The sequence below is a fragment of the Perca fluviatilis genome, chromosome 3, assembly GCF_010015445.1.
Source record: "Perca fluviatilis chromosome 3, GENO_Pfluv_1.0, whole genome shotgun sequence".
Taxonomy (NCBI): domain Eukaryota; kingdom Metazoa; phylum Chordata; class Actinopteri; order Perciformes; family Percidae; genus Perca; species Perca fluviatilis.
In genome coordinates this window covers 24,292,280-24,318,034 of record NC_053114.1, presented here as the reverse complement: position 1 = coordinate 24,318,034, position 25,755 = coordinate 24,292,280, and the positions used below count along the sequence as shown (strand labels likewise).

At 38.8% G+C, this 25,755-nt stretch overlaps 1 protein-coding gene across 15 annotated transcripts in view; it reads right to left on the bottom strand.

Moving 5' to 3' along the window:
* Positions 1–3,389: 3,389 nt before the first annotated feature.
* plekha7b (pleckstrin homology domain containing, family A member 7b) overlaps positions 3,390–25,755 on the bottom strand; it is a 78,923-nt gene continuing 56,557 nt past the window's right edge. For 2 of the 15 annotated variants that reach the window (XM_039795229.1, XM_039795238.1), the window contains 19 exons: positions 22,624–22,707; positions 22,066–22,200; positions 21,104–21,172; positions 20,351–20,434; positions 17,993–18,064; positions 16,749–16,829; positions 16,449–16,598; positions 15,813–15,914; positions 15,445–15,556; positions 15,036–15,241; positions 13,425–13,628; positions 13,223–13,337; positions 12,994–13,085; positions 11,307–11,528; positions 9,773–10,000; positions 8,756–8,889; positions 8,263–8,411; positions 5,754–5,918; positions 3,390–4,009 (listed from right to left, as the gene is read on the bottom strand). In XM_039795229.1, coding sequence (XP_039651163.1) covers positions 5,767–5,918; positions 8,263–8,411; positions 8,756–8,889; positions 9,773–10,000; positions 11,307–11,528; positions 12,994–13,085; positions 13,223–13,337; positions 13,425–13,628; positions 15,036–15,241; positions 15,445–15,556; positions 15,813–15,914; positions 16,449–16,598; positions 16,749–16,829; positions 17,993–18,064; positions 20,351–20,434; positions 21,104–21,172; positions 22,066–22,200; positions 22,624–22,707 — 2,391 coding nt within the window. In that variant the 3' untranslated portion in view covers positions 3,390–4,009; positions 5,754–5,766. Of the gene's footprint in view, positions 4,010–5,753; positions 5,919–8,262; positions 8,412–8,755; positions 8,890–9,772; positions 10,006–11,306; positions 11,529–12,993; positions 13,086–13,222; positions 13,338–13,424; positions 13,629–15,035; positions 15,242–15,444; positions 15,557–15,812; positions 15,915–16,448; positions 16,599–16,748; positions 16,830–17,992; positions 18,065–20,350; positions 20,435–21,103; positions 21,173–22,065; positions 22,201–22,623; positions 22,708–25,755 lie in introns of those variants that run through there. The other 13 variants (XM_039795244.1, XM_039795243.1, XM_039795233.1 and 10 more) reach the window with 12 other exon arrangements.

Here is a 25,755-nt window from a genome sequence, read left to right as displayed (position 1 = left end):
AGTTCTGGGAAAAACTGCTCATGACAGTGAGCATAAAAAGTGACTTGAAAAAGGATACATACTGTGCATCTCTGTTCTAACCCTGTCCTTTCTGAATTTAAATGCAGGCTATACTGATCTTGCTTTGTAAACAGTTACCCAGTTCACGTAGAAGCATTGTCTTGAATGTGTTGTGTGTTCTAGAAAAAGTGTAAATGTGTGAACACCCTGAATGGCCATCAGTGAGAGAATTCTGCCAACGGTCACAACCGCTGACACGGTCCAGTTGTAAAGGACCGACGTTCACAAAACCAACATAACTTAGTCATTATTGAATGCCAAGTTATGCAATTAACTCAAACAGTATTTGCATACATGCAAATCGCCTCTCTCCCAATTGGACTTGCAAAGTGGGACGCTCTGTTCTCATTAGTTGACCCAAATCTCTTACTTGTAACTCTGGATTTCATCAAAGTTTAGTCAGGATCTAATATTTCCTTTCAAGTTAACAGAGAACCACTGATTAATCATGTTGAAATAAGGAGTGCAACATGCCAATTCTAATTATATACTTATCAGGGACACCATCATACAGCCCGGGCCAACATTACTACAAATACCAACTCTGTAGTACTCATGAATACACTTTAAACCAACTATTTATGGTACTATATATGTAATGTATTTCTAAATACATTACCTGGACTTATTATGTTATTTGAGGCCCAATTAAGAATCTGGTTAGGTGAAAACTTCTTCTTCCTTTGCAGCAATTTACACACAAGATTTTTTGTTTTGCAACTACAACCTTTGTGTTTTTAAGTATTTCATCAAAATGCATCTCAAGTTATGGCCTAATCTAACAGTTACAACATGATTTTTTGTATTCATTTATTACTGATGTATCTTAAAAAAAGACTGATGGAATGCATGCATCACTGTGATAGTGCACTGTAGATCTGTGGATGCATTGGTAGCCTTTTCATTTGAGTCGCTGAACATAGTAAATTTCACTGAGATCAGTGTGTGCACGGAGCTGCTAGATTAAAGAGGAGGCCCAGGGGCATTTGGTTCATTTACAAAGCAATTGCTTTTATGTACAAAAAGCCCAATTCACTGTAGGTATTGTAAAAACCTTCCGTTTAAGTGAAATGAGATTAATTCATTGTTTTATGTTACACTGCACTTTCTCAACACACACTTAATCATTCATGTTGAAGGAATTGTGTTCTCCTACTGTTTAATATATTAAGCCGGTAAACAGATTATTCAATATTTAATATTTTTTACATTTGCATCATCTCCCAAATGATATCGTAAAACCCTTGAAATAAAAGATTACACAAAGGCATTGTTTTAGTTATGGAAAATAGTTAGGTCAATGTGGTGCCGCATGACTAATATTCTGCCTTCTCTCTATTCTTTTTATAGCATGCACGCACATTGGGAAGAATATTCAGTGATTCATAACTCTTCAATTATTCAACAAATCACCATTCCATTTCTTACATATTAAAAGATGTACCGTATGTGGAGCTTGAAAATGATAAAACAGCATAAAATACTATTTTGAAATCAAAGCACCTATTGCATCGGCTCCCTTGGTTTTGTATTTGTACAATTGGACTACAATCTGGATCCCCACAGTGCGCAAAGGAGGCGCCGGCTGTGTTTCCACTGTAATCTAATCCTCAGACATTCACGGCAAGTAACAATAATATTTATTTGATGGAAATATGTATCGCTGGGAATCAGTCTCCTTTCTCTTCCCCTATCAGGAGAAAACTGTGAATATGTTACAAGTGTAGTGTGCAGTGCAGTGAACAATGTAGACCTGAGAACAAGGTCAGACTCCTCAGCGGGGTCTCAATAGGCTCTTCCTTTCAACATAGACCTGGCAAAAAAAAGAAAAAGTCAAAGCTTTAACCTAAACAGTGTCACTCTTAACATTGACATGAGCTACTTATACTTTTGTGATTTAAAATGAGACATTACATGTACTGCTGCTGACTTATTCTCTTTTATTTACTTCAACAAAAACTACTCTCTAACAAACATTCCTGTCGGGAAACTGAGCAGTATGTGTCGTAGTCTCTCTGCATGTGAAAAAAGCATCTCTGAATCCAGTAAGTATTTAGTTAAGGATTAATGCGGGAGGCCTTGATTGCGTTTAACAGAACAGGACCCAATTAGCATAATAGGCCCTTTTTCATTCTCTTTGAAGTCCAGAGCATAGAATAACAAATGTATATGAACCACCAGCCAAACGTCAATACATGGAAATGCCACAATCCTCAGTGGAGGGTCTTGGGTGAATTTTTGCAGAAGGAGGGAAAAACATCCCATTTTATTGCAAAATAAGCAAAACAGAGGATGTGATGGGTCTTCTAGCCACCAGGGCCAGCAGGCGCAGTGGGGCCCCGATCCTGGAGGAGAGATGGAGGCAGAGAGGATGTGGCTGCTGAGGGAGGTGCAGCCTCCTCTCTCAGGTGTTTTCAAAGCGCACCATGATGCAGACAAGTGAAAGTAATTACTCTCCAATTAAAGATAAAGATGTCACTAGGGAAGGAGCCGCAGCACAACTGCTCACTATCAGACAAGCGAAGGAAGGCGTGGGCGCATCTATTAAGTGTGTGGATCACATCCTATCAGCGTTTTCATGATAAATGTAACATGATAAACATTTGTGTTGAAAACTGCAGAATTTGGTTATAAAAGCACCATCACACTTTCTATTGAAAAACATTTTTCTTTTTGAATCAGAAGGTCAATACATGTATTTCTCAGAGGTTTCTTTTACAATTGCAATTGAGACATAGTTCATGATTTAAAGATATGAATTCTGTACTTCAAAATCCAGAGTTATTAGTATCCACCTTCTTGGTTGAAAATACACTGAATTAAAAATGCCCTTTTGAGATGGAAAAAGCTTTGAACTTAAGAAACATTTCAAGAAGCCTCTCTTTTTTTGTATTGCAAGTTCACCTCCTTTGAGCATGCCATAGTTTGGTTCCCTTTCCAAATAATAGAATGGAGTTTAATAGGTCAAGGCAATCAATGTGGAGTTTCAAAGAGAATCTTGGAGCTATGATGAGTGCACATTTTGTACTTTTCCTTTGTACATGATTAGAATAAAAAAACGGTCAATAAACCCATCAGTGAATTTTCTATTTTATGTTAAAAGTTAACCATTGAAGTAAAAGTTGCCTTTCTTAGTCTAATTTTTCAATCAAGTCAATTACAAGGCAATGTAAGCTGTGTCTAAGCAGAAGGTCATAGATGATTGAATTTCCCTTTGAATATCATAGAATTTTGGCTGATATTGTCAGCTGAATCTACAAGGCATTCAACTAGTTCAAATAAAACGAAATATGAAATAAAATAAATAAATACATATGCGATTAACCATATATTGTGTTAACATCTTTAATATTAACATTTTTATAAATGTCCATTGTGCAACCATCCCCAGTCACACAGAAAATATGTTAGAGGTTATTTTCATCCTGATGTAAGCAAAAATAAAAATTCATTTTGGCAAGCTAAAAGGAGACTGGCAGTGCTACAGGTACATACATATGATATTTCAAGTGGTTTGGTGTAAGAATATGATCTGATTTTTGACAAAAAATACTACCCTCATGACACATTTAGTCCCTTTTGTTTTTAACATTCTGTGCAAGTTCCCAGTTGATATCACACTGCAAGTAAAAGCAATTCAGTCATACCTTGAAAACATGATACAGTGTACAATTCAAAGTGCAATAACATGTAGAAAAGATGATTATGATAACATATGATAACATTTGTTAGACACTTCCATAGTTAATGGGCCCAGCATCTCCCATTGCGAAGTCTTCCATTTTCCTTAACGAGTCAATGCTGCGTGAGCCTCAGAGAGCAGTTTAAATGTTTAGTACAGTTCTTGTACTTCTGTATGGAAAGGTCCCAAAAAATCCTCTTTTCTTGCAGAATGTGGTTGTTTGTTGTCATTGTGGAATAGCACCTCAGTGTCCAGAAATTGCTTGAGCTGATAAGAGAGAAAAACAAAGTACAAGCACAGTAAATATAAAAAACAAGATACCCATGACAGCAGAATCTATCAAAATGAAATAATACCAGAGTTTCTTTTTTACTATGTTTGAAGCCACAAATTAATGAATAAAAAAAGGAGGCTCACGCTGCCTTTTAACCCTCCTGTTGTCCTCGGGTCAAATCTGACTCCTTTTCAAAGTTTTCTATATCAGAAATGTGGGTTTCTTTCAACAAAATTGCCCCAAAATAACATGGATGGTTGAACGCAGCGCTCTTCGCAATTAAAATGTTTAAAAAAAACGTCAAAGAATGTTGACTAAAATGACCTAAAAGTGACAAAAGCCCCAAAAACTTTGGAAAAAAAGCGACTAAAGGTATTGAAAGCCTAGAAAACGGCAGAATAAAGCTTTGAAAAAAGCATCACATAAGGCACTAACAATGTTTTAAAAAGCGACAAAAACATAAAAAAAAAAAAAAAAAACGTCAAAAGAATGTGAAAAGTGTTGATTTTCACTGAAACATGTGCAACATTAACCCAATATTCTTTCCTTTCCTTCTTTCCTGTTTAATCACTTTTGTGAGGGTTACACAGCTACTGGTAAGTGAACAGTTATACAGACACACTACAATTGTTAACAATACAGTAACTTGATAACCACAGATTAGTTCTGAATTATTTTACTTAAAATAATTCCAATTAGTAGAGCCTGTATGCCATTCTGATCTTTAGCGATGGACACAAAACTGCTTAGTGGCAGAGCAACATCACAGCCCACATCTTAACTGCAGAACTGAAGATGGGATGGGAGAGTAGTTAAAAAGGTTTGTGAAAAATCAAACACAGTACAACAATACACAGTATAGCATGCAGTCACACAAGTTCTCAAGGAATGAAGATTCCTCATAGATAATAACTCATAATAAGTCATGCCAGGCTAACAAGGACTCGTTCATGCTTTCTTCTGACATGAACGCTGCATGATACAAAAAGATCAAAGGTCAAATGCAGCTAGATGGACACTTTGTTACCGTGTGTGTTCATTTATCAACATCTGATTATTTTATGTATGTGTGTGCCCATGTGCTGCACATTTTCTAATCTCAATCCAGAAATGTATTTCTTACCTATCCATGGAGGGCTAATGGTCATAAAAATATATCACTAACAATTCAGAAACCACTAACTACATATTTGTCATTTTTGCCTGATGAATGGACGTTTTTTTAATAAGGCAGTAAAATGACACAAACCCTCTTTCTTTGGTTTACATTAACAACAAAGATATCTACTGTTTGTTTTTTTTGCCCGATCGCTGCCAGGCTACAGATGGGGAGCTAATTGGTGCTGTGAATGCAGCTGTGCCGACTACTGAACTGTCAAGGTGCTAAATCAAAAGGTGTCTCTTTTGTTAATTATACACAATGCTACAAACAGTCATGTTCGTTTGAGCCCTTTCTTTCCTCAACCATCCCTAAATATTTTGGCAGTGGTACAAAAAAAGAAAAACAATTTACACACAATTATCACAGTGGGATGAGCAGACTGCCTGTAGATGTTTGTTTTGATTATAATGGGAGCAGAGGCAGGGCTTTCCTAACCTAGACAAGATGTGTTTCCTACAATCACAACAGAGCAGTAAGCATGCAGTGAGGTGCAGAGCACACACGAGCCCCGTGTTAGAGAGAATTAGTGAGGCCTCGAAAACATTAGCACAGTAAAACATGCAGTTAGGCCTTACTTTATTTCTCGGATTAGACAAACGTGTAGTGAATTCCGTTGCTTAGAGGAGAGGGAGGCGCCAGAGATACAGTAGAAATCGTAGAAACAGGAGGAAGAGGAGGGAGAGGAGGAGGCGGAGGAGGGGGTGGAGGAGGAGGGGTGGGGATGTTAGACTGTGGTGGAACTACGGAGGAGAGGACAGAAGGAAAACAGAGAAGGAGAACACAACATTGGTTTGTTAGTCGAATCGCCAGTCCTGGGACAGTTTTAAAGCCACAATGAAGGCTGAATCTGGTTGAAAACCACATCAAAGTTTTCTTTTTTCTAAAAGGAGACACAACCACACTTACACTTCCTGTGTTCTACGTACCGTGGAACTGGGGGTGGGTGACATGGATAAAATCTAATATCACTGTATGCGTGTATGTTTCTGGAAAGTCATTTTTTTTGTTGAAATAACCAATAGGAATGTCTACGTTTTTATGACACCACGCCAGCAAACAAACGTCCACTTGGCCTCAAGGATGAACGGATTAGATTTTGCTGGTCAAAGGTCACTGTGACCTTACAAAACAGCTTTTTGGCCATAACTCAACACTATCTATGACAACATTACCCACAAACGTCTCACAGGATAAAATGATGAAGTGAAGACGTTTATATCCAAAAGGTCAACTTCTGCAAAAACACTTTTCTGGCCATTATTCAACCATAACTCAGGAACTGAAAAGGAGAAATTTGGTCGGATACTGAATTGGTGACACTAATATTGAAACTGGAGATTAATCTGTCACTAATTTTCTCAAATCAACTAATAGTTTTGTCTATAAAATGTCAGAAAATGGCGAAAATGCCTATCATCATTTCCGAGTCTTCAAATGTTTTGTTTTGTCAGGCCATCGGTTTAAAACTCCAAAATATTACCGTAAGTTTACTATCGCACATGACACAGAAAAGCATTCAATCCTTTCATCTGAAAAGCTTAAACCTGCAGAAGTGTGGCCCTTTTACTTCAATTAGTGATTATCAAAGTAGTTGCCGATTAATATTCTGTCGATAAAGGTGCCCCTCTCTTACTTAGGAATGTGAAACGATCCATAAGTGTACACAGAACAAACATAACATACACGCAAACGTATGGGCTTTTGTTTTTACCAGATTTTAGGTGTGTGCTGATGAAATAGTTAGTGACATCAACAATGTCATGCGTGTTTTTCCTTAAGAATACCAAACAGTGACTAAATTGAAGGTATTTGATAAGAAGAAAGTCAGTAGGATGGTAAATGTTGCTAGTTAATATCTTTTGCACCATTAGTTGTTAGAGACTTATTGTGATCTGTACGCAGTGAAGTGCTTTATTATTATTATTTTTTATCATTTAAATATTTAATCAGCCTAAACGAGAAGAAAGCAATGACTAGTTGAAGAGGCACTACACAAGGAAGTTTATTTGATGGATCATTAATATTTGTAGATAATTTAATTCCTTTCAATATCCCTGACAAGTAATTACAAAAAATACCAATTTAATGAACCATTTAGAATAACAAATTCAACAATCAAAAACACCTTTTTAATATATAACACATACTTGCAGTGCCACGTATTCCTTCTTTTATGCTGGCATTATTGAAGTCTCTCATGCATAATACCGTGAAAAAGACCCTTCTTTTAATTCAGGGATTTGAAAGTGCATCTGCATACCTTACTTTAACACCAAAGGGAGAGAAAGTCATTGATTCAGTCTCCGCTGACAAGATGGCACCAGTTATATTCTCTGACATTTCTTTATGCTGGAAATAATGTTATAATTGTTGACTTTGCCTCACTGTGCATATTAAGCTTCCACACACGCTGACAGCTTGTGTGTTACTGTGGGTGATAGATATTTGTGTGTGTGTGTGTGTGTGTGTGTGTGTGTGTGTGTGCATGTGTGCGTGCACATATGTGTGTGAGTGAGGCAGACAGGCTGACAATCTGCTGCAGCTACAGTGAAAATGAACTTGCCTGTCTGCTGTAGAGTATGAAAGAGATGAAAAGTGAGCGCAGTGTCTTTTATGCAGGTTCAGAGCTACGTTCAAAGCAGCAGCAACGGTATGAAGGAGAGTAGAGTTTGACTGGGTCATTGATCAGCACACAAAATGGCCTCATCAAGCTATTCCTCCTCTGCCTGAAAGATTCTACACGGATTGCAATTAGAGACTATCTGAGCTCCTAAGAAGGAATAATGTTCAGTTATTAGAAAATGAACAGCCTTATTGCTTGACTCTGCACCTTAAGCCCTTCTCATCTCTACTCCGTCAATCCTCTTTATCCCTTGTTGAACCAAAATATGTTAATGTGATGCCGGGAGAAAAATTTTACTGGTGCAATTTTTTCTTTTTTTTGGCAGATACAGTAATTATTTCTGTAAGTGTTTATGTGGAATAATGATTTTTACATCCTTTATAAAGCAAATATGTATTACCTACAACAACCTATAGGCTCAAACGGAGAGAAAATAATTTGAAATTGTATAAATGACCAACCTGTGACTAGTTTACTCTTGAGCGAGGCCTCCGACGCGAGAGCATAGGACATGGTGATGATCCTCTCCTGCTCCTGTAGAGCTGAGTCAAGAGCCACTAGCCCAACCTCTGGCTTGTCCACAGTCACTGTGGGTGTTAGGTTTTGCACACTGTCCCGTGCACAGAAAAATGAAACACCAAATTGACAAAACATGATGATAATGATGATGGTAATAATGTGGAAATGCACTGATTTCTGTAAGGGTGTTCTCTTGCCACCTGCAGGGATGTCAGACAGAAGCCTGAGCTACAGCTCAGTGCCTTTGAAGGTGGTGGAAATTTAGCTTACTTAAGGACACGTCTGTAGGGTGAATGATTTCCAACAAAGGGCTTGAACTTTAATATTTTGGTTAAACTGGTTGTTTGGCTCACTACAAGGCCTTCCTGAAACCCCATAATCAGACATGTATCAGCAACACTTAAATGCAAAATCACTCATTATCATTTTATTTACCTGGACTTTGCCAAGATGCTCTTGATGCGCTCCACCTTACGATTACGATCCTCCACCTCCTGCGGACTGAGAGGCTCCTCAGGCTCTGAATCCACATAACGCTCTGGGATCAACACTTTCTGAGGCTTAGAAAGCTACACAAAACAGATAGTGTGTGTTTAGGTCTGAACTGCTTCATCATCATCCTTGCTACCAGGTCACCCCAAAAAATTGTCTATCTACATGCACAGATGAAGGATATGCAGACGGATGTACTGTAAGATTGATATATAACTCACTAAGCCAAGCCTACAACAAGGAGTTAAACTGTTCTTGGACATTTTCTTGGTTAAAACTGCAAAGAATATTTGATTTAACATCAGGGACCAGACAGAATTTAGGATAATAGGTCAGGGCTGTAAGCATGGATTGCGACAGTATTTTATTCAACAGATCATTATTTGTAATTAAGTTAAGTTAGTAAGAAATGTTAGCTATCTGTCTGTTTTCGTTCTACATCATTTGTCTGCCTCACAGAATAAGCATCAGTCACCTCAACAAAAGGGGGAATAAAACCTGCGATCAAGTTCAGGCTAAAAGTGGAGGAAATATTCAACTTTGTGACGCTTATGGGAGCTTGTGGACTATACTGTAGTTTTTTTATTGGTTTTATTTTTCATTTAACTTTACTCTCTAGCTTGATTGAGGTCGAGGTGATGAGTTCAAAGCTTTTAATGAATTCAAGGTATTTTCTTGAATTTCTGCATTTAGAAAATATTAAAAAAAAGGATTCAAACACCCAAATCAGTTAGACTGTTATTTTTAATCAGCTCTCATTGTCTACATTTTGTTGAATAAAAGGAGCAATCTTAGTAATTTGAGTGTACAAAATATTTTTTTGTACTTTTCTTTGGTTACACAAACTGCAGCTCTTTTTTGTCCTTAATTGAGCGTGTTTTTCTTTCTACCGTTAGCATATTTATGTATTTACATTAAACTCATCAGCTGTATTTCTTCGCTGAGACAAAGATAACTTACCTCTTTGTTAAGGTCCAGGTCATAGTCTAGTGGTTCCAGGTCGACCTCATGGGCGGGAGGGGTTGTGGCTGTGGAGCGCAGGGTCAGCCATTCGTCAGAGTGCGAGCGGGGTCTCTCTTTGTGCTCGGGAGGTCTTTCCTCTCCCTGAACGCTCCTAACTCCCTGTGCCTCCTCCCCCTGAACAGCCCTCTCGAGCAACTGCAGGTCAAACTCCTGCTCTCTCTTCCACTGGACAACGCACAAAGGAAAAACATAGACTGTGAAACAAATTACACGATGCTGCCATCAAGCACTTAAGTTAATTTGAAAATTACTTGTTTCACTTAATTTAATGTAATATGTACTGTACAACACACTAGTTATCACAGGTATGCTAACATGATTTTAAAGGGTGCAGAGAGAGAGAGAGAGAGAGAGAGAGAGAGAGTGTGTGTGTGAAAAAGGAAAAAAAGGAGCATGCATCGATTGAGTATGCATGCTTATGCTCTCTAATCTAATCTGTAAATTCTCTACAGTGATTAAGACTGCAAAATGTCACTGACACAAACAGGAAACATCACTTCACTCATATTGATAAAGGTTTCCCCAAACACGACCATACTGAATATAATCAGATAAAAAAAATATAATAAATACAAAAAACATGGCAATATGAGTCCATTAGAAAATAATGTTTATTTATTTGCAAGCATTCACATTTGAAAAAGGGATAGTCTTATAACTAACCATTAATGAGCATTTAAAAAAACTGAGTAAACACTGAAATCACTTTAACCAATGTTTTGATATGAAATGGATGTTTTACACATTAGTATTGTCTAAATAAAAGGCTTCCTCTCACAAAGACTGTGAAGTGGTAAATGGGAACAGTAGGCAATGTTCCATTAACACTCAAAACATCTTTATCTTCATTCAAGTGAAGAAAAAGCAAGAACGATGCCATGATTAAGTTGACATGAATAGCCTTAAATAGGTATTGCTCAGTCTATGTCAAAACAGTCAGTAGAAAATAAGTAGGCACTTTTTTTCTCTTACTCTCTTTCTCTCTCTCACACAGACGCACACGCACAAAAAGCACAAACCAATACTAAAGAGTAGAAAAGAGAATGGTAGTATGGTAAAAAAGAGAATGTTAGGGTCTAACAAGTATAATGGGACAACAACAAAAAAAACGTGAATGTGAGGGGTAGATGGTATTTAAGGCCTGTGTCTGAGGTAATTAGTGTGTTATGTGTTTGTTAATGCTAATGTTATTAGTATATGTGGTTTCCTGCTGTGGCAAGTCAAAATGTCTGCCGTGAAAAGGCCTATTACAGTAAAGTCTGAGAACAACATGCATGAATTAAGCAGTTAGAGCCACTCAGTGAATTACTATACTGCACTAATTGAATGTATTATTATCAACTTTATAATGTCAGGAACTGAGACAGACTACACTGAGTAAAGGCACGCATTACTACTGTAGATCGCCACTCTCAGTTTGGTTGTTGTCATGCATGAGAGTGTGACATGTGATACTGTTCTAGTAACATACTGATCCCATGTCTGCTGAAAGTGGGCGTGAGGATGAGGACGAGCTGCGCGAGGATGGAGAGGCGTGGCGGTCTCCGTGGCTCAGGGTGCGTTTGCGCTGGCGGACGAGGGCCTTCTGGTGCCTCTTCATCCTCTCCAGCTGCTCATCAGCACTCATCTTCCCCCTCTGCTGCTGCGCCGGGTCCCCAGAGTACAGACGCTCCAAGGCACTTTTTGGTCTCTCCTAAGAGGAGTGGGAGGAAAGAGAGTGGATAACACGAGCAAAAGGTACAGCAGAAGGCAAAGAAGTAGAAGAAAATAATAACAAACCTAAATGAAGGTAAAAGCTAATGTTAGTTTTCACAACTGAGACATTTCTGAGGTTGCAATTGGAGCATAGAGAAAGATTTAGATGCACAGTGTAAATAACAACCTGTGTAAAAAGTTTCCAGTCCCACAAATGCTTATTTCCTGTGGCTGCTCTGGTGTCCTCCTGCCATAAGGACATGCATGCTAGGTAACATCCTAGTATTCACTGGCATTACAACTGGAGTTGGTCCCCGGGTGCTGGACTATAGCTGCTGACAACTACTAATTAGTTAAGATTGGGTTAAATGCAGACGATACATTCCTCGTATGTGTACTCGGCAAATAAAGGAAAAATGAATTCACCACATTAAAAAAAATACATTACTAATTTTTTCAGAGCATTGTATACTTTCAAGTCTCAGAAATGAAAACATGATCCGCCACTGACTTAACACTGAGGAAGACTTCCAGCTAGGTTTGATAGCGAGAAGTATTAATGTGATCTCCAAAACATTTAACTCTCGATTAATTAATTAATGAATTTCAGTGATATCATCTTGAACTGAAGTTGTACAGTTCATCTTTAGCAAATTGATCTTAATGCCTTAATTAAAAAAATGAGGAAAAATCCAATCTTTAAGGACACCAATTTTCTTTGTGAATGAATAATGTATCGTAAATAAATAAATGTTCTTCCTTAAAATACAGGGGCATATGTTAAATTCCCATAGAGGCAGGCAGATTTTTATTTTTAAAGGCCAGTTATTTCATGGATCCAGGATACTATGCATCCGCATAAAGTTCCCTTGGCCTTTGGAATTAAAATAGCCCCACATCATCACAGCCTTCACCATACCTAGGTACTGACATGGGGTACTTTCCATAAAATCATCTCTCAATGCAAATCAAACCAGCTATTAGGCTAAATGAAATAAAACCATGCCAATCTCTAGGTATGGTGAAGGGTATGTGACGATGTGGGGCTATTTTAATTCCATAGGCCAAGGGAACTTTATCAGGATGCATAGTATCCTGGATCCATGAAATAACTGGCCTAAAAATCTGCCTGCCTCTATGGGAATTTAACATAGGGGTGTACTTACTTATGCCCCCTGTATTTTAAGGAAGAACATTTATTTATTTATGATACATTATTCATTCACAAACAAAATTGGTGTCCTTTTACTGTTGGATTTTTCCTATTTTTTTTAATTAAGGCATTAAAATCAATTTCCAAAAGATGATTTTTTTATTCCTCTTTTTAGTCAACTTTGGCATGGGTGTCCTAATTTTTTCACATGACTGTATACTACTGTCTCTGTGTCATCTCTCCACTGCTTTGGGTGGCCACTTTTGATTCACTCCATATGATTTGATTTTAAGTTCATTCTGTGCCTCACCTTCACGCCAGCAGCTGAGGCTGCTCTTCGGAGGGTCACATATGAGGAGATGCTCGAAGACTGATTTAGCCTAGGCGAGGAGCCAGCCACTCCTGAGGGAAAGCCAACAAACATTAAAACACCGTTCTCGACTAAGCAATATAGCCATTTTTTTTGGCAAAAATTTTTTAACATAATAAATATGCTACAGCTAAATAAATCTGTTCTACTGGCTCTATCATTTACATACCTCTGCTTGGTAACGTCTGGTAACCGGCACGTCCAGATGCTACTACAGTGATGTGGCTGGAGCCGTCCCCAGCTCCCATAAGCTCTGGATCGCTCAGGAAAGGCCTAAGTTCTACCTGTGATTCACAGACAGAGATTAGAAACAGATGAGAAACTTCAATTTAGATATTTAAGCAGCACAAACACATAAATACGGAATGTACCTTACTGTCTCCATTAGTGAACTGGCCAATCTCTCTGTCCCTTTTGCGTTCATCTGACTGTCGCTTGAGGCCGCGAACAGAAGTGTGTCTGATGACCGTTGTCTCCCGGGGCAATGGGGGCACAGCAGGAGGATGCTCATCAGGGCTGTAGAGCTGAGGTAGAGGAGGTCTGGGAGGCACATCTTCCTCGCCCTGCACACAGAACTGGGAACTGTTAATTACTAATCAATACTTAAAATGACAAACAAGCAGCTACCTCACATTGTTCTGTGACATCAGTCCTTAATATAAGACCACAAAACCACTAATGAATATCTGATGCTACATACAAATTTGTGGACACTTTCTCTCCCCTTGTTTCCTGTCTGTTGTCTCTATACTATCTGCTCCAATGAAGGCAAAATGGCAACAAAAGTAATCTTAAAATAACAAAACTAGAGCTATATATAAATAGCGATGACATTATTAGTTAATTAATCATCATTAATCAGTTGATCAACAGAAAATTAAATTCATAATTGTTTGAATCATTTGCTGGGCACAAATGCTAAACATTCACTGATTTCAACTTCTCAAATGTGAGGATTTGTCTCTCAAATTGAATAACCTATGGGTTTTGGACTGTTGGTTCTATAAAACAAACAATTTGAATTTGAATTCAAATGAGAAATTGTAATTTTTTTTACTTATTTTCTGACATTTTCTTAACTGAACAATTAATTTATTGATGGAAAAAAGAATTGACGGACTAAGTTATAATGAAAATATTCGATAGTTGCAACCCTTAAAAGTGCCAACATTATGAAAAAATCACTTTTTCTGGGATTTGGGGTGTTATTTTGTGTCTCTGGTGCTTCCACACGCATAGAAACTTGGAAAATAAATGTGAATGTGTCCTGCCTTCAGGCTCCGGGTGAGCTGTTCAAAATCTGCAGGGCTTTTTACATCACTAGCCGAAACGAAGGGGCTAACCGTAGCATGCTAGCGCTAGCATGCTAGCTCGTTCTCAATGGCAAAACACTGCTACAACACACACTAGTTCACCATAATCTACAAAATAACTACTTACATGTCTCTGTTCTGCAGGTATTCCACTCAAAGTTGGAAGTGTGCCCTCATCTAGAAGAAGTCTCCCAGCTAATCCTGCCTTGTAACTGACGGAAGTGGTTTAAACAGCTAGCTAGCGGATATGATCCTTACCTAGCTACTGCGCATGTGCGACTGCCAACAAAGATGTTACAGCAATGAGATGTCTCACTTTGTAGCTAAAACAGAGACCTGAACACAGGGTGAAAAGAGGAGGTGCAGCAATGTGCAGTACAACAAAAATATGGTGTTTTTTGAAAATTAAACCACGTATGTGTACCAAAATACAATTATGAACCTGAAAATGAGCATAATATGGGCGCTTTAAACTAGTGCTGAAAATGGAAACACTGTTTTTTGTAAGGCATCGTGCGATAGTTTTTATAGACAATTAGAGATGGCGTATGAAAAGTGTGTGTAGTTTAGCTACACAAGCTGCATAGTACAAAGACTTTATGCAGCTTTGTTTTTCATATAAAATGTTTTTGTAAGAACCAGCTGACTTTTGTTGCAGGGGTCACTCACCCATTTAAGTCCACTGGTAATGGTTGCATCCACCCAGTGGTGTAAGGGCTGATGGCTGGGGCTGGAGGAAAGGGTGGGGGTGTGGCTACTGGGGCTGAGGTGGGGGCTGTGCTGCTGTTGCTGGGAAAATCTCATCTCCATAGCAGACGGGCTCCCAGACACAGAAGGCACTGATGACGCCGACACTGAAGGCACAAATTTCCTCTCTGGGGAATTCGATGTACATGAACACGTAACATGAATGCACACACACTTTTTCCTCATGGGAAATGTTTAAGGCATTAGTATCGAGTATATGATTAAGAGCTTTATTGGTGAGATACAGTAGCATGACCACATGGTTTGTACTGCATTGCACAGACAGCAAATATATTTTGCTGCGTACACATGAAAGCTCCAGAAGTCTCACCTGGGTTGGTAACAGAGGAGATAGTGACTTTGTAGTTGGCTTTACTGGTGCTGAGGCCTGCGATAACATCCTCAATTCTCCACAGCTCTTTTCTGATCTGGGCTTTCTCTTTCTGCTCAAGGAGAAAAACACAAATCTACATAGACACATTTTCTTTAACACACTGACAAATTACTTGTGTACCAAGGCAAAGTCATCTATGTTGCCAAAATATAGTTTATAATTTGAAGCTGCTCCTCTGAACAGATATCAACCACACATAATTCTTAGCTTTGTCTATGCATATCAAATCAGTAGTCAGTAACTCATTCCCACACACACCCAACTATGAGAGTAAATGAGATCACAGAGATCACTGAGCCACAGACCTGAGAGAGATCGCTGCGGTTCATCTGTCCCTGCAGGGCTGACTTCAGCCAGTCCACATCTCTCTCCAGCCGGCTGTACTCATTCCACGCGTTCTCCATCTCCTGCAAAACCACACAGAACACAGTCCATGTTATAATAAGACAAGACACAGCTTCCATATACAGTACTCATCTCATGAGCCAATGCTTCTTTTCAAACTCGTCTTTTTGTCATTTTAACTCTAACTCTTAACTAATATTTTGAATGTCAATAAACATTTTGACTAATTTTCAGAGTGACAGATAAATGTACTTATGAGTTTATTTGTGGCCTCAGGTTTATCCCCGAGCACTTCTTTTGAAAGTCACAGTCAACCTGAAACATTGTGCCAGTTGCTGAAACCAACCGAAGGGAACAGCTAAAAATAGAAGTGAACATTTTGTTTACAGCCAATAAAAACAAACTACAAATGGTAGCATGTACTTGTATGTACTAGTGAAGACAGTAAGTACTTTGATTCAGAGCATTTTACCTGCCAAACCTAAATGAACTACGTTGGATGGGCCACATTGCATATTTTAACAAATAAGTCAAAGAAGTGGCCTTTTTTTTTAATTATAAGCATAGTCTACTTGTGAGTGCAGCTTGTGTCTTACTGTGGAGACTTGAGATATTTCCGCCCTGATGTGCACCACATCCTCTTGTAGTAATTTCTGCTGATAGGCAATCTTCTCAGCATGGGCTGGCTGAGCTCTGTATTGCTCCATCTGCTGGTGGGAAACATCCAGCACAGACTCCAGCTTGTCCTAGATAGGGACATGAGACAAACCGTCATAACACAAGAAGCATTTATAGACCACACTAATACACTAATACAGGCAGAACACACAAATATAAATACTTTACACATGCAAAAGAAAAAAAGCTAATTCTCTATATATGCGTAAAACAAAAACCTTGTCCTCCTTCAAAGTGCGTATCCTGGCCTCTAGCTCCTGTAGAATCTTGTCTTGTTCACACAGCCGACTTAATTTCACCTTAACAAAAGAACATATTGAAACAATAAGAATGCAGGAAAACAAAAAATAAAATCTACAATTACCTCTCATTCTTATTGCCCTCTAATAGTACCACGTATAATAAAGACATAATGCAAAAGAAAAACAGGAGAGATAAAACAGTGACTGGGCTGATGAGATACAGCATGTGTTTACAGCAGAGGTTGACTGTTTCATTCTAGTCTTCGTTCAACTATATTGTAACAACGCAGCCAGATAAGATGAATTGATTATCTGCTGCCGTCTTCGCTGTCTGTAAACATGTCAATAAGGCTCATCTATGTAAAAAGCCCAGAGGAATTCCTCTCATCAGCGCAGCGAGAAATATCAAAAGGCTCTATACTGTCTAGTTTGGGGGAGATATCTGGTGATACCCATTATGAGTAATCATAATCAAAAATCCATATTTTCAAATCCACTTTTGGAGAAAACCGTGTTTATTGAGAGTGACAGATTTGTTTTCCCAGAAATGGGTTATGTGTTTATGAAAACAACATAAGACTGCCTAGTTCACAGTCTTTCTCACACAGTGATTTATTTCTCAGATCTATTTATCATTCTGTTCAATTAATAATTAAGCTGTTTTTATTTTGCTGCCGTATATTGTTGTTTTTAATTGCATGAAATATTCATTCTTCAGACAATTTACTGGCAATTTCTTATAAATTGTTAAAGTGGAACAATGCTAATGATGAAAAGCCAGGACATCCATCTTATTTACCTCTATTCAGCAGAAAACAAAGAATGAGAAAAGCAGGGTCAGGCAAATCAAACTGAAAAATTTAACAGCTCAACATCTAAAACTCCCATTACATGTATTTTTCCCTTTAAATTGCAGGGAGGAAAATTAAAGCTGTGGTCGATACTCTCAGGCCCTCCCTGTGCAGTGTAGATGGGTGTCCCCACAGTGTTGCAATGTACATACGTTCTCTTCCCTCTGCAGCCTCTGTTTACCACAACTTAAGAACACACACAGACAAACCACGCTAAAAACACAGTGAAGTCAGACTAAAGTCAACTGCTGCTTTGTAGTGGATTGTTAGAAGTCAGAAATGGAGATCTTAAAGAAAAGGAAGAGATAGATAAACAGGGTGCTTATCGGACTGTTTCTTTAAATCCTGAGAACATAATGATACACTTACATCAGCATCACTTTCTGCTATTTTCACAGGCCTTGATGGTCTTTCTGTTTTTAAACTCTCCCGTCCAGTAACCTGAAATTCCCAATAGCCACAAATAAAATAAAATGTTTATTATTAGTAATCAAATGACATATTTTGAAAACCTTTACTTTAATACTTCCAGTAAACGGACTACAAAACTACAAACAGCTGTGTGGATTTTCAACATAACTTGAGACTGCTACACAAATCAAGCTGGATGGATCTAGATAAAATGATGGGGAGGAAAATCACACAACCAAAAAAAAAAGCATGAGCTGGTATAACACAACTTTGTGCAGAAGTGCAACAGCATTAATGCAGAGAGTTTCTGCATCTTTGTTTTCGGAGAAACTCTAAAAACCCCAAAGCTGCTCTTTTCTGGCTGCCTATTACTTTAAGTAAAATGCAGACTTTATGATCCATCTTGGTTTACATTGGAAATTAATTTTATAATTAAAAAAAGAGCTACAATGTGTTACCTGGGTAAATGTTAAACTAAAGGGCCTCTAGTATCATGATGGTGTGGTAAGGCAGTATGTATTTGCTGGCAGAGAGAACAGTGACAGTGTGGGCAAAGCCAGCGGCAAGAGATGGAAAAGTAATGAGCTGTGTGTGTGTTCCACCAACCATGGCATTATGGATATCATGGACCTAATTACAGTTTAACATAACTTTGTTTAAGATGTGCAAAATTTCAGTCAATGAGATCAATTTACTTTGAGAGAAACACCATCATCTACAGAGATGCTAGCGCATCTGTGAAGCTGTACTTAGGAACAGCGGTGCTTTGAGTTAAATGCTCACATCAGCATGATATAACATGCTCACAATGACAATTAAAACATGCTGATGTTAAGCTGGTATTACGTTTACCATGTTCACCATCTTAGTTTGGCATGTATTTGGTGATAAACCAAAGTATTGGACAAATTAAAAATTTGACCTGATGACGGCACTAGATGTAGACTCACCAAAGTGATTACATTTTATTCTGAAGGTGGCATGAATGTACTGTATGCACCGAATTTAATGGCAGTCCACGCTGAAGTTGGTGAGATATTTCAGTCTGGACCAAAGTGGTGGACTTACCGAAAGACAGACATTGCTTTGCTTTGAGCCATGCCACTAGCATGACTACTTGCCAAATTAGTATTTATTTTCTTCTTAGTTAACCAATTCCATTTCCATGTGCATAAAAAGTAACAACTAAATAGTGCTAAATCATAAAAAAATAAATAAATAACTTGGAGCGTTTGTTTACTTACTTACTTTCTATTATATCCCGAAATGGACTTACAGTAATACATATCTGGTCGGGTTTAGTTTCTTTACACTGAGCTTAATATACTTTCTTCTTTTATTCTTCTTCTTTTATTCTTATAATTTATAACATCACTATTATGAAGTACTGTTACAGGATCTTATGTTTTTCTATAATCAGTTACATTTTTATGATATTTCTCTCTTTTGCTCTCAATATAATAATACAGGGACTGTCAGTCTGTGTGTCATATCACAAGGTTCTCCAGATAACAGGGCAGTTATCTGTCACAGTTAGTAATGCATGAAGCTGAAAAGTGTGGGTGGAATATTTATAACACACCCACACCAGGATCACCACACCCAGGACAGCGTTAAGGATCAGGATAGGAGACTCAGTTAAAGGGGCATTCCACCTATTTTACATGTCAAAGTCAATTACTAGTCATGTGGAGTACTACACAGCCTGTGAGAACAGTTTTATTATGTATTCTGTGGTTCTGAAGGGAGTTTTGTCAAGTCTGGAAATAATTAGTGATCACCATGATATCCTAGCTTGGGCTTGGAAACTACAAGTTTTTAAAAGAAAGATTTTTAGCACTTTTTTTCCCTCAAGTTTGCCAACTTAACATTGTGTAAGTGCAATACTAAGTTTCTGTAGTACTCTTGCAAGACCACGATATACACACACCGCAGCATGTTATCATCCATTTCTGGCAGCTACCACGATGAAACTAGAGGCCCTAAAATGTAAGTTGTCATTCTGCCAGTATATTTCTTAAAGAGCACCACTGGGTCATCTCTTATACTTTAACAAGCAAAACAAAAGCAAACTGAAGATATAAAACAGACATTCAATACATTCACAAATGCTTAAGAGCATGCAAGGAAGCACTTTGCCATTCCAACTTCCTCCCCATTATCTCAAATCCCATAGCAGTGTTGGAGTATCACACAGTGAATGATCAGATCAAGGTATCCATGTGCAAAATCTTGCATAATTTCCAGGGATGCATCACATTCCTTTTGAAAAGCAGTGGAATGGTCTGTTTCACTTTGTATGCACACTGTCCTTACATTCCAACAGTACCCAAAACTCTGTGGAGTGGAGTTTTCAAACACATTGTGTACTGAAACGATCATCGGGTCAATACTTTGGATCTGTTTTGAAACAGGAAACGGAGAGGAGTTACAGGATGTACTGTACATCGTTAGATGCCCTCCCTCCATTCGAAAACACAACCCAGATTTCTAATTAACGCATTAAGGTATTAAAAACATACAAATCAATTAAAATGCTTTGCACGTGTGTAAATGGAGCATATGCCAATAGCTAGCTAAATGAGGCTAAAGCTTGCTCAAATACAGCAGTAATAGGCCTTTGCAGTTTGTTTGTAACACTCACACAGGAATTGGAGTTCACATGACTAAAATATTTTAGAAATTCAGCCATGTGCTTATAAAAACTTCAATTCCCATCCCGACTAGCTTAACATCAACATGTGTTAGGATGACATAACTGCATCAAACCACTGCATCTGAAAGTACTGTACTATCACCCAATGGAAAACAATGTGAGGAACTGAACATCAGTCACATTGGACTATTTGTTGGATATACCAGATTATTAATAAAAAAAACATGCTTTTTTTTAATCCTCAAATGAATAATTTACATAATAAGAAGACAGTTAAAAGACATCATAAGGAGACAGTAGAAAGCACAGCGCAGAACAGGGAGGCAGATGTTGGAGGCAGCAGCAGGAGAACAAGATTGCAGTCCAGAGAAGGGAGATGGAGAAGAGGATGAAAAGGATAAAGTGCCATTTACTTTGTTGGGGCCCACCTTCAGATCTAGATACTCCAGGTCCTTCTTCAGTTGTATGTAAGTATCATCAGCCTTTGAATGAGCAGTGGAGAGATAAATCATTTGAATTGAAGCTGCAAAGGAGAATGGGTTACCAGATGACGCCTAAGGCCTTTATTTGCTGTTTAGGCTTTGCTAACAAAACTTTAATTAACTTGGGCCCAATTACAGTTTACTTTTCTACCTCTGTATTTTTATCTGTAGTTAGTAAAGCCAAACTGTAATTAGGTTATCGTTTCATTTTTGAACTGGTTTAATGCCTCATGTTTGACCTCATACATAACTGAGCAACACAGGTCTTGTGTGTGACCTGTGGTCAAACTGAGTGTTTACATTTCTTCATAAGCATGGAGGATGGCCAGAGAATGGTTGGATGTTAGAAACTGGGTGGGGTTGTCATTACTGAGCACCGTTGCAGCTTCACTGTGGTCTGCTAGTCTCAACAGGCTCATAGGGGAGACTGTGGCCTGATGGCTGCTTCAGAATGAGAACACTAAGGGACAAAGATTGATCAGAGCACACAAGAGACAAATGTCTTCTTGTGGCGGTGCAAGCTTATACATCTATTAAAAAAGGAGAGTATAAAATGCAGGCACAGTTGACAAACAATATGCTTCAAAAATGGTAAATAAATTTTTACAAATACAATATTTCTGTATACTTCTGAAAGCTTTTTCAGGTTTTGAACCAGGTGGATGAGTGACAACAACCATAAAGACACTAATCTGGATAGTCTGAAGTCGAATACAGCCCATGCCAAAATGGTTGAATAAACAAGACAACCAAGCAACACCAACAGACCACACAGTCTTATGAATGACAGGGAAGTAATGTATGGGATTGGCTGGGGAGAGTGGGACCACAATGCACTGGCAGGGGTTGAAGTGTGCTGTGGAGAAGGTTAGGGAAGTACAAGGGCCCCTGACCTGCATGCTGGGGCCCAGAAGGCCGTTGTGCTGGTGGTGCTGCAGGTGAGCGAACGCATCACTCGGGCTATGCACACCAGCCATCTTGGCCTGGTGCCTCCGAAGCTGAATGAGGAGCAGAGTCAGCTCCTCTGGCTGCAGCCAAGCCCGGTTTTAGGGGCCGGAGGCCAGTGAAAGTGCAGAGGGATGAGAGAAAATACTTGAGAACCATCCAGGCAGTAAAGTGGCTGAGCTACAGTAGCTGAGACTGGGAGGATGATTTGTTGTGCTATCAGGGATTGTCTGAAGATTAGGGTTATCAGAACTGATAACACATTTTTACATTTAAACCAGCTTTATAGGGGTTCACAAAATCAGTCAGCTCCAGATTCTACATCTTGATACAGTCACCGAGATAAGCCTCACAAATTTAATTTTGGAGTGAATTATTCCAGTTAATACCTGGATTGGCTGTTCTAGACTACTGTACTGGAAAGCTATGTTAATACCATATGACAGATATTTTTAATAATAAAACCAAGTTACTGTATGTTGCTAACGTAATAAAGAGAATCCTACCGTTTTGCCATGCAAGCTGGGTGCACTGACAGTGTGTGTGATGTAGCCCATGGCAGGCATGGACCTTCTCTCTATTTGGGAAGTCTGCAGAGAAACATAATTCATCAACTTGTTATTACAGATACTATAGAGTCAAATCAAAAAGAATGTCTAATTCACTAAGTAATCTTGTCTTGAAAGTGAGAGTTAGACCACTCTATCACACTGAATCAAAGTTAATCCATTGCCTCCAAGTCTGCAAACAAATTTGACTTCACAGCAGATTTATTTTTTCATCTAGCCCTTTCTCCCTTTCATCACTCCTACTCTTATTTGAAACAAGGTGTGCCCTGAGTTTTAGACGCTACAGGGCTTGGGAAATTTGACGTTTTTGCTTAACACACAGAATTAGCAAAAACCAGGCCCACTACAGAACCTTAAAAGGACACAAACAACAAGAGATTTAATTAACTACACATAAATTATACTAAACCTGCTTTCTTAAAATAACATTTGTTTGCTACCAGCAAGAGAAGCACTGTAAGCCATTCCCACTGAGATTCCCATGCCACTATTTTTTTGCTGTATAATAGGTTTTTTATTTAAATGCGAGATCAGAAGAAAGAGACCGCTGCTGATGTTTGAGATACAGTAGAGATGTTTATAGGGTGCTGAGGAGCCCTGGGCAAATTGGATTAGCTGCTAATAAAACATACTTCTTAATGATATTCCTCAGAGGTATACAGATCGCTATTACTTAAGCGCACTCCAGCCATAGAGCATTATCAGCCTCAAAGAGGCTGGATGCACCAAAACTAAGTTCATTGCAGACTAAATTTAGTTTCCATAAACATCACTCCCTTGGATCGTCTTGCATAGTCACTGTGGCTCCCTTTGTTGAAAATGTATCTTCTTCAGAAGGGTTTTCCATAATTGTGCATCACCATATTTTATGGTTATAATTAGTGTCTTGACACTCATGTGAATGATGGAGGAAACAGAGCATCTGTGACACTTTGTTTACTTGTGTAAGGCCAACGGGTTGGTTGTGAGGCTTGTGTGTATTGGCAAATGTGGTGATGGTTTGGCGGAAGATCTTTTCACATGTGGAGGGTGTGGTGGGAAGACAGCGCAGGGTGTGGATGAGAGGACGGCCTCTCGCTCTGTCTCCTGCGGCGGTGGTGGTGCTGTCTGAGCGCTACGACGGTTTGGGGAACAGCGGAGTAGCAAGCTTTTACTCACACACGCTCACACCACCTGTGGAGTGGGCCTGGGTGTGGACTGTGTGAATCTGCAAACGATTCACATTAGCATCAAAGAGGTCGGAGCCTTCTCAGGCTCTGCGTGTTAATCTTCCCATGGTGTCCTTGTGAGCTCACAACATCCTTCAAGTCGACATCAACAGATACCTCACATCCACTATCCAAAGCTACCGTGAGAATGAGACCTTTGTCATTTGGCTCCCTACATGTGAATCATCAAGTTTTGGTTCAGTCCCATGCCAATGACAGGCTACTGATGTTTACTGTGTGCCAGTATTACAGCGTTGAAGCACCAATGATGTATGAGTATCAGCACATAAATTTATCAAGGGTAGGACTTCCATCCATCCATTATATACATGTGTACCCATTTATCCTGTGCAGGGTACACCCTGGACTAGTTGTAAGTCTATGGGGGTTGGACTCTAGTAAAAATGATATTTCCAAGTGTTTACTTTAACCGAAACATATGAAGTAAATCCCTCCAACCGAGTGTGACAGCAGTGTGATACCACATTGGGAACAAACCTTCTAGTGCCCCTTGCGAATCACCACTCCTCTTTGCCAGTTCGATGGCATCCAAGACACACTGAAGAGATGTGTTAGCTAGGGCTGCAACTAACAATTATCTTTATAATCAATTAATCAATTAATATTTTTGTCTACAAAATGTCGGAAATTTGTTAAAATGCCCATCACAACCAACCTGATTCAAAGGTGACATATTCACATTGTTTGTTAAATTGGACCAACAGTCCAGAACACAAAGATATTTAGTTTATAGAGATGTAAAACACAGCAAATCCTCACATTGGAGAATTTTAAACTACAGAATGATTGATCATTTTCTTGAAAACAGACTTTCTGGGTAAATCTTGTCCACCACCACTGACTTGGCCAATGTCCATTGTACATGTAGTTTAAATAAAAACTCAGTTGACTGTTCATTTTGGATTTGGAGAGCAGCATTGTGTCAGGCAGATGTTACTGAGCAACTGGGACATGGTTATGTGTTTGCATTGCTAAAAGGAATAAACTACACTGACCATGTTCACAATCACTCTTTTACTGTATGTGTTTTAATAAATTTTGAATGACAATGCTTTTTGGTATGTGTTCTATATGGCATGAATGCATGAGTTATGCCTGCGGCTACATTGACAATTTGTTGATATTGATAAAATAATATCAAATAAGACCAGCATTAACCCTTTAACTTTCCCTTAAGCCAATAACAGCCGTAAACATATTCTTTGTAAATCTTTACAATCATTCCCCGAAAGAACCAAGCAGACCTGCCTTGTTGCACGATCAAATTTTCAGCTTGTAGCTTGCTAGCTCGAAGTTTGTTGTTGTTTCACGATGCGAACAGAGTTTGAGAACAGCAACACACAAAGAGCGGAAGGCGAGGGACATCCAGCACGTTGCTGTCAGGCAATTCTCCTGGAAATGTACTTCAGCTGATTCAGACTATGTTTGCGAACTTAGGCTTTAGTACAAAACAAATAGAACTTAGTTAACATCTGAAGCTGAAATGAAATATTAGAGGGATTAATAGAAAATAATTGAATTAAATGAATTTAAAGGTGCTCTAAGAGATGTTGGGTGACGTTACTTCTTGTTGACGTTCAAAGTATTTTCAAACAAAACAAAGACTACGTCGCTCCTACCTCCTCCTCACCCCGTTCCCTCCCTTCTGTGCTTCAGCGCACTAACCCCCCCCTGCATGGTCCAGGTTGGACCACTTTGTTTTTGTTGGCGTGTGTGGATCCTAGGCTGTCTACAGCGACTGCGTTTTTTTACAGTGTGTTTAGGGGACCGGCAGCTCGTAAATAGTGAGGAGATGTTTGCTGTATGTGACAAAAAATGTTGTAGCCTAAAAAACGTGTGA